The sequence below is a fragment of the Phaseolus vulgaris genome, chromosome 8 (assembly GCF_051622355.1).
Source record: "Phaseolus vulgaris cultivar YP4 chromosome 8, ASM5162235v1, whole genome shotgun sequence".
In the NCBI taxonomy this organism is placed as follows: domain Eukaryota; kingdom Viridiplantae; phylum Streptophyta; class Magnoliopsida; order Fabales; family Fabaceae; genus Phaseolus; species Phaseolus vulgaris.
In genome coordinates, this window is record NC_143505.1 from 11,897,004 (window position 1) to 11,907,140 (window position 10,137).

The 10,137-nt window shown below is 33.1% G+C and overlaps 1 protein-coding gene across 1 annotated transcript; it reads right to left on the reverse strand.

Annotated features, from left to right (window-relative positions):
- Positions 1–218: 218 nt before the first annotated feature.
- Positions 219–7,555, reverse strand: LOC137825814 (uncharacterized). Its single transcript, XM_068631601.2, has 7 exons — positions 6,429–7,555; positions 5,628–5,679; positions 5,295–5,356; positions 5,112–5,171; positions 1,370–2,072; positions 563–1,288; positions 219–348 (listed from the first exon to the last, which is right to left on the reverse strand). The coding sequence occupies exons 1-7, from the start codon at positions 7,553–7,555 to the stop codon at positions 259–261; spliced, it is 2,820 nt and encodes a 939-aa protein (XP_068487702.2). The 3' UTR covers positions 219–258.
- Between the last annotated feature and the right edge of the window lie 2,582 nt (positions 7,556–10,137).

A 10,137-nucleotide genomic window follows, 5' to 3' on the forward strand; every position in this document is an offset into this window, starting at 1 on the left:
GTATAGTAATTTAGCATCCTTTACAATACCATAAAAAATTTCATCGACATTTACCGGAACACAAGATTTTGCAAAAATGAAAAATTAAATCCTTAAAATGTTGTGGAAACATCACATTTTTAAATATGGAAGCAGAATTGCGGAAAATTTAAAAAAAAAAACTAAATATTAGGACTACTAGTGAATATAGCTCATTTCAGATAATTGGTTTTTTGCTCCCAAAACGTATCGTTAGCTGTGGAGAAAGCTATTGATAACTCAGTTCTCCTTCACTTTGGTTAACAAGTGGCTGAGACCTAATGTTAGAGCTGATGTAGAGGTCAATGACGCTTGTAGAATGAGTACAGCCTGCAACAACACCATCATCTTATACGAAATGACAAATTCAAGGATGCATTAAATACATATATATGTAAAAAATAAAATTAAAAGGTGAGGAGTAGATTGACAGCATTAACATTTCAAGGATCAATTGAAGAGTATTTTAGGTGGAAACTAAGCAAAGAATAGGGTATGACTAGATTATATAGAAAGCATAATCTTTTCATTTTAAAACTCTTACCTCCACCATGCCAATTCTAACTTCTTTCTCCAGCAAGTCAGCAACGGGAATGTTCATACTGATCAGCAAAGACATAACAGAAATGGACGACGACGGCGTCACAACCAAATCATCTGTTGCTATATACGTTGTCGGTCCTTTAATATATCTTTCACCATTTTTACTTGGATCAGATAAGGGATCCACAAACTTCGAAGAAACACAACCTGAAAAGGACTCGTCTTCCTTATACATGGAAGTTAAACAGCAAGTTTCAAAGCCCAAGCCGTTGCTGATAAGGTAACAAAAATAGTTGGGGAAATTGTCACAACTTAAAGGTAATAAATTAGACAATTTGTACTGTGGAGCGAGTAGAGGATCAACAAATTTATTCTTTACTTCCTTTGTGGTAAAATAATGTTCATCCAGATCAACAACACTCTTATACAATCCATCCACACTTCCAACATAAGAACAGCCTCCCATCAACTGCAACGCTCCTCCTAAAGGAATAGTAAGCAAACTAAAAATCAAGTCTGCAAAATCTTCTTTTCCTTCCGCTAACAGTATCTTCCCTTTAGATTTTCTCAAAACTACTTTCACTACGATTTCATCACAACTATTTGCTTTATGTTTCCAGTAAGTTATTCTTCCACTTTCATGTGATATGTCACGAGGAAGTTCTCGTAAGAACAAATCTGTCAAAACTGTCTTTGAGCAGAAACAAAATTTGAACAGATCCACAACCTAAAAAAATTAAAAATCGATGCATTATTATCACAGTCTTAAGTCAATCTTTATCTAAAGAAGCTAACATGAAATGCAAACCTGAATCTCAGTTATATTCACCGTCATTTCGCTTAATGAAGACGTGTTTCTTATCCCACTATCCTTTAGCACATTAACAACTTTATCCAATGAGTTTGGGAAAACTTTAAGATCATCCGTAATCATGAAACTATGATTACTCTTAATAAAACCATCGAAAACATCAGAGGTTTCAAGAGAAATTGGTTTTTCTAGCATACTCCCACATTCGCAACTTTTATTTTTGAAGGTGCTTATCAAGACTGGGGCTTTGTATCCACATTGGAAGTGGTTACATACAAAATAGTGAGTGGGTTCGTTGTCGTCAATGTTAATCTTCAAACTACTACAAAAATCTTCCATTGAGTTTCTCGGAAGCAGTAGCATTTCTTCACACGTATCTGTGCGAAGACATTCTCTCGGAAGATTCTCTACACTTTGATATATGGAGCTCAGTGCAACTTCAGGTGGCTGCAATTTTGACTCCTTGCGCACAAGACTTGCAATGGTTCCCAAAGGCAATGTTAAGAAGCTAAACAGAACATCCACAAAGTCCTTCCCTGCCTCGGCAAAGATAACTTTGCTTTGTTGTTTGAGTACCATAAGCTTCAAGGAAATACGTTTCTCAGTTTCAAAAGCACCCCACCCATTGTAGCGAGAAAAAAACCAGTATCGAGTATCTAAGAATACAACCTTTTGTTGTACTATGCTTGAAAGGATCTCTCTTTTGATTTCACACAGTAGGTTTTCTAAGCATTTGAAGTATTTATATTGAAAACGTAAAGACACTTGGACTCTAATGAAGTAGTATTCTGTGTATTTGTTCGTTTATTGTAAAGAGATTAAAATAATATAAAGAAAATGAAGAGAATTAGTTCTGCAGCAAGGATTGGTGAAATAAGACGGTCACTTTATTGAGAACTGTGACCATCGTCTTTTCGCGTCCTAATATTGAAAATATGTCAATATGTCAGCATTTATGAAGTGTCAGTGTACATTGAGAGTGGTAGAATATGCAGAGTCCAGAAGAAACGTAAAGAATCTCTTTAATAATCTCTTGGGGTTTGAATGTGATGATGTCTGAATGAGATAATCCCCTCTCACTTCAAAACTCATCATCGTTTCTCATGATCATACTTTCCCTTTACACGCATATTTTTTGTCTGTATTCTTTTTCAATAACCGTGACAACTAATTTTTTTACTAATAATTGAATCATAGCTCTCATTAATAATATAGTTTCGTTTTTTTATCCACAAATATACTGATGGGATGGAGTACAACGGATATCCTGTATAATTAGAATTGATAAATGCAATCAATAGCTACAGCTTTCACAATAACTAGTGCATTTCTGCTTGTATTTCCATAATTTATTGATACAGTTATTCATAAAAATTAAAAATTATTAGTTTAAACAAAAGAATTCACAATTGATATTTTTTAAACAAGATAAATTTAGAAAGTTATCTTAACTAGCCTTTTTTCTTATAATTTCATTTACTCCTAACACACTCAATTAAATTTAAGAAGCAGTGCAACGGTAATAGCAGTGCAATAGTTTGAGGAGAAATTTATTGGGAATTAACCACACATTTTAGTTTCAGTTTTAAATGTAAATTTAAATCAAAAACATGTTTTAGTAGGTAAAAATAGAAAAAAAAATACTACTTTTGGAATAGATGTAAATTTTAAATAAAAACTATTTTTATTATAAAAAGTAGTATATTTACTTGTAATGGAGTTGAATTGTGCATTTTAATCATCAGTTTTAAAATATTTTAACTTATTTGTTAAAAAAGTATAGTTCTATTTATTTTTTTAGATTAAAATGTGAACTTATTATTATCAATATCACCTGCACGATAGTTATCTTCATTTGAAACAAAATTGCAAGCATTATAGTTTTCGTCAAAACTGCTTTTATTTGTCTAACTAAGTACCATTGGTGTGAATATTCTCAATAGCATATAGTTGCGTCGCATATAAAGATAATTAGCATTGTAATTTCAGAAAAGAACGTAAAGAGTAATGATACTTTTTTTTTTATGAAATTATTCTATGAGAGACTTCAGCTTCCCTGTGTTCTCATGCTTTTAACTTGCATCACGGTTGAAAATGAATTTTGAAATATTCATAAAAGTAAGATTGGAGGTTTTATTTGTGCCACATATCAAACTGCTTTTATTTGTCTAACTAACTACCATTGTATTGTGTAATATACACCATAATCAAGCTAAAGAATTTCAACAATTTAATCCAAAGGAACAAATTAGGAAAGGAATGTGATTTGAGGTGTGTAGGATACCTATTATGAGTATGTGGAGGAAGTCTTAATTGTATAAAAGTTAAATTCTAATATTTTGATTAGTATTTATATCTCGTACAATGCATCACACCAATGCAGTCATAATCTATCAGGAAATGAACATAAACTGAAAGAATAAAGAAGTTTTAACCATTCAGACATTGTGTGCACATCTTGCTACAAATATATGTACAACTGATAATAAGAGACAGGCAATCAAGAAAGGAGGGGAGAATAAGACATCCAAATGTAGCAATTCAAAAACAATATGTTATATAAAATGTAGTATAACATTTATTTTGGCTTGTTGAATTGGTTGTTGAGGCGCAACCTGGTAACACATAAAAGAGGAAGAGTTCATGGAAAGAAAAAAACACAGAATTGGATCCATAAATTGCAGGGCAATGCAATAGTAGAAACTGTTAGAAGAATGACACAGGTATAAATTTCCAAATGATTAAATATTATAATGGAATAGTAAAAAAGGAGAAGTAATTGGGTAATTGAACTCCAACTATTACAACTACCTCTTACAAATGGTAAACAATTTTTGTATAACATGTTTATCCGCATGTATAGTAATAATAGGTGTCCTGATAAAAAAAATAGTAATAAGTCATAAATTCTCATCAAAACTCACTCAGATATTCTATTTGGTGTGTTTGTTTTCAGGAGGGTGGGGGATTATTTGTATTTGTTTCAAGGGTTTTGAGGGTGAAGAAGTGGATGGGGAAGGTGGATGATTTTTTCATTCTTCACAAAATGAAGAGGAAATTGATTATGATTATTGTATTTTACCAAAATATCCTTGTATATACATTTTATTACAATATACAAAATTAAATATTATATAAATTTATTTATTATTTATAATTTCAAAAACATTTAATTATACTATTAATAACAACATATAATTATAAATAAATAAAATAAAAAATAAATAAAATAAAATTATAATATCAACCATATATATAATTATATAAAGTAACAAATGAATATAATAATAAATATTATTTTCATAAATTTTAATGTATTTAATAAATTTATTTTAATTTAACTCAAAAATATTTTCTATTTTTTATTAAAAAATATAAATAATTATGAATATTATATATTAAAAACATTTAATTAATTCAAACATAAAAAAAAATCATAATTCATTATTTAAATATTTTTTAATAACAAGGATAAATTTGTAAAGTTACAATAAACATCATCACAAATCCACTTTATCATCCCTCAATCCAAACAATCTCACATATCCTCCGACATCCTCTCTAATCCCGACAAAATCCACTTTCTCTCCTCCTCACAAATCTCCTCCTCAATCCAAAGCCTAAGCCTATGTGTTAATCACTATTTATATGGATTGAAACACCATGTGTCTACTTTTTGTCTATACAAAAAATTATTTCTTTAGATGACTCTGTGAATTGAATTCTTGACCCATAGAACCTTGCTTTGGCACCAATTTCCTGCAAAGCATACCTTAATTTTGGTACTTGTATGTGCCACCTTAAAGGACCAGTTGCAACACCTTAATCAACTGCAGAACCATTTTTGGCTCCTGCCCTGCTTAGATAGTTGTTACCTTAAGTTAATCATGGCATCCAACATCTCCATCCCATCCCCACAAACCAATCTTTCCAGAAAATTAACATCATAAAAAACAACTCAGATTTGGCATAAACAGAGCTTTTCTGCATCAATACTCCAAACCATCACAGACCATCACAGAAGTCAGAATCATGATTTTCAATTAGATAAGTTTTCTAAAGAGCTACACTCACGCCTACTTCTCCTACATCTCCCACCTTCCATCTCCAATACTGCAGAACTCTTTAAGCCACCATCAACCATTTTTGGAGTTGACATTTACATCTTCCAAGCTACATAGGCCGCTGGCTTTAGGTACAAAGAGTTGGTACTATAAAGGTTGCCACTGCTAGTGCAGGATCAGCTCAAACATACCCAACTTGTTCCTTTTCCTCCATTTGCCTTTATCTCTTCAAACTTGAAACATCTGCATCATTAGGGACCTAGATTTGCTTAGGGCATAAAGACAGGTTCAATGGTTTTCCTCACCCTTCCACTTCATGATTCTCCACCTGAAGCCAAATCTATTGCCAAAGAATTATGCAAACTACAATTCTGTTTGTCACTAATGGCACATGATAAAAGCTTATAACAAAGACAAAAAGGATCCCCCAACAGCAACGCCTACTAGTGTCTAGATGGTGATGCACCTAACACTACACAGGCAATTTATACTACTGATCTACAACCTCCGCACACCCAAATCTGTCTACACACACATAGAAACTCTTCTTTTCCCACCCTGCAGTTTTGCTTCCGTTGGACAAACCCTTCCTAATTACATGTAGCTTTTAATGCATTGGTCAAGATTCACAATCCGAGAATGAGAAAATGAACACGTACACCCTGTGTTTCATCAATAACCACGATCTAAGTTGTGCTAAATGAAAGACTTCTTCCGCATCAGGTTCTGAGCGTGGAGTAGGTGGTGCAGTGACGCGCGGAGTGGATACAAGAGGAGTGATCAGAGGCAAATTAGTAGTCGATTTAGATCTCCCCCCCCCCCCCCCCCCCCCCCCCCCCCCCGCCTCTTGTATTTCTAGTAAATCCAGGTAAGGATTGTCACTGCTCCCACTGATCTTGAAATCCTCTAGGAAATGAGCATGCTTGGTTTCTACAATGCGGATGACGTGGGAAGGACAATAAAATCTATAACCCTTTGAGTGATCGGGATACCCGATGAAGTGACAAGTTACTGTTTTCATGTCAAGTTTCTTTAAGAAAGGGTTATAAACTTTAACTTCAGCAAGGCAACCCCATACTTTCATATATCTAAGACTCGGTTTCCTTTCAGTCCAAAGTTCATAAGGAGTTTTAGGGACAGATTTGGAAAGAACTCTATTGAGTATATGAACTGTTGCTTTTAATGCCTCGATCCAGAGGAATAAGGGCAAATTGGAGTTGGCTAACATACTACGCACCATGTTGATTAGGGTCTTGTTTCTCCTTTCAGCAACACCGTTTTGTTGAGGAGTATCGGACATGGTGTATTGCTTCACAATCCCCTGGATTTTACAAAACTCATAAAATGGACCAGGGGCTTGTCCCAAATCAGTATGTCTACCATAGTATTCACCTCCTCTATCTGATCGCACAACTTTTATTTGAAGATCAAGTTGTTTTTCAACTTCAATTTTATAATCTTTAAAAGTTGTAAGTGATTCAGATTTTTCCTTAATGAGATACAAGTACATGTAACGAGAATAATCATCTATAAAAGTGATAAATGAATTATGTCTTGTTATTCCAACGATGCTGTAAGGGCCACTAATGTCAGTATGAATAAGTTCTAATAATTTTGAACTCCTAGTGGCACCTTTCTTAGTCATGGATGTCATTTTGCCTTTGAGGCATTTGACACATGTTCCAAAATCGGTGAAATCGAGAGATGGTAAGACTTCATCCTTCACAAGTCGAGATAAACGATCTCGTGAAATGTGGCCTAAACGTTGATGCCACAACATGGATGAAGTTTCTAAGTCTCGTTTTCTCTTGGTCTTTGTTAAGTTCTCATTAATATTATATGATAACAAAGATTTGGAGAAGCTATCATCTAGTTCTAACTTATAAAGACCGTTATCCAGAAAACCAGTACCAAACAATTGAGAATGTAAAGAAATAGTAAGTTTGTCATGACCATGGGAAACATAAAAACCATCAATGTCTAACTTTGGTCCCGATACAAGATTCCGAATAATCTCGGGAATATATAAGGTATCATAAAGTTGAATACATTTTCCAGTTTTCATAAGTAATTCTAAGGTTCCCACAGCTTCGACAAATAGTTCTTGTCCATTCCCCATCTTAAGTGTTCTTTGGTTTCTTTCCAGCTTCCGGATTGTAAGGAATCCCTAGATTGAATTGGTCACATGAACCATAGAACCAGAGTCAAACCACCAAGTATTAGTTGGAACATTTAAATTAAAGGACTCAATTATCATATTTAGATGATTACCTTTCTTAGCCAGCCACTCCTTAAAGCTTGAGCACTCAGACTGCTTATGTCCTACCTTGCGATAGAACTTGCAGTAGGACTTGCTAGTGGATTTGTTAGAGCTGGAGGGTGCACTTGCATCAGTTTTAGGGACCTTATTAGATTCCTTTTTATGGAATTTGCCCTTCTGCTTCTTCGATTCAGCAGCCACAAGGTAAGCAACATTTAGTTTCTCCTGCTTCAGGCGCTCTTCTTCTTGAACAGTCATAGCAATCAACTCACTCATGGACCATTTGTCCTTCTGAGTATTATAGTTGACTTTGAAGGCTTCAAACGCAGAAGGAAGAGAAGTCATAATGAAGTGGACTAGGAAACCTTTACTGATCTCCATGGCTAATCCCTTAAATTTACGGGCCATGTCGCTCAACATCAGGATGTGCTCGCAAATGCTGGTGCGCCCGTCATATTTTGTAGTCACCAACTTCAAGATAAGAGTACTAGCATGTGCCTTAGAGGTTCCTTGAAATTGTTCCTCCACAGAAGCTAGATAAGCCTTAGTGTTAGGTGAATCAGGAATGCCTCCTCTGATGATTGGGCTGATGGAATTCTTGATAAGCATAAGACACATCTTGTTACTCCTTTGCCATTTCTCATAAGCCATCTTATCTTCCGGAGTTCTCTTATCAGTGAGGCCAAGAGGAGCAGCTTCAATTAGTGCATGATCAAAATCCAGCATCCCAAGAGTCAGCATCAAGGAATCTTTCCAAGAAGAATGATTTTCACTAGTCAAGGTCTCAATTTCCATATTAGAGGCTAGTTAGACGACAAATTAAGATACTTAGGCTAAGGAAAAAGTTAGAGTGACATAGGGAAACTTAGATCTAAAGCAGGCATAAGTAAGAACCATTATGATAATGAAGTTGTGATAAAATCTATTATAACATCAAAATAATAGACTAGATTAGGTTCTACTTAAACAACCAGCTTTCACTTTGGTTAACTACCAATTATTTAAGCATAATGAACAATTATAAGTAAGGTATGTGCAATAAGAATGTGACACATCATCTTTGGACAAAAGTGAACATTTAACCTTATGCACATATTAAGTTTGCAAAACACAAGTGCAACAAACATCGTTGGACAGAATAGAAATAATTGTGTTTTTAGGAAAATGTCATGTGAATATGTAATAATTAAGTGTACTCACAAGTAAGTGAATGTGCTTAATTAGACTCAAATAACAAGACATAACCCATCATCGTTGGACAGAAGGGAGACTCCTATTATTAAGTTTAAGCAAAAAATTTAATTTAAATTTTGTCAAACTTAATATTTTTTTTTAAGAGTTTAACAAAATAAGTATTTTTTTTAAACATAATTAAGGTATCATGAGATTTACCATATTTAATTCGATAAATAAAAGGAAACGCGTAAATATGTTTCTCGTAAACCTGATAAGGTGAGTAGCGGAATATCAGGGATTTGATTTTAGATTTGGTCTTCAAAATTTTAATTAGATTGATATGTTTCCAAGTTTGACACAACTGCTATTTTCGAAAATAGTAATAATAATAATAATACCCAAAAATTAATAAGGCAAGAATATACTATCCTAAATAAGGAAAAACTTGGAGACTAAGATATCAATTTTTTTTTTTAAGGAAAACACAATCAAATCAAATTCATTCCTAATTAAGGGAACTAATTGTATTTCGAAAGTTTTAATTAAGGAAAAATATTATTTTCAAAATTTCCTAATTAAGGAAATAATTAATTTCCGAAAATTTTTTATTCCTAATTTTTGAAAATTCATATGAACAACAAATAATGATAAAGAACATAGAATCAAAATTAATTTCATTCCAAATAAGGGAATACTCACGAAAATTTTGAAGAACACATAACATTCATATCAAATTTTAATTTTCAAAATCTTAAAATAATTATGGATCTCGAAAAAATTAAAATTTATTTTATGATATCAAGGTGAATTTTCGAAAATAAGTGGTTCAATAATATACCAAAATAAAAACATCAAAAATCAATAAGTTGAATCAAAATCCTCGTTTCTTCCAAATTTAGGGAAAACGAAAGAAGAATCGATTAAGGAACATAAACGCTATGATACCACATGTTGGATTAGGATTCCTCAATCATATAATGAAACGAGAATAATGATTAAATAATACCTGGTAGACCCGTGATCGTGATATGATTCCACTATCAAGATAGAGATGATTCTTTGACATTATATGGAATCAACTTGAGTTAGAGAATGAATAAGCACTTTTAATAGAATTGGATCAATGTTTTATGTTTCAAGAACTCACCAAAACTTGCACCAAACACCAAACTCACATGGAATACCCATTTCTTGCCAATTGAACCGATTAAAAGAGGTAAGAATACAAATGAACCGATTAAATTGCTCAATAATGGAAATGAACC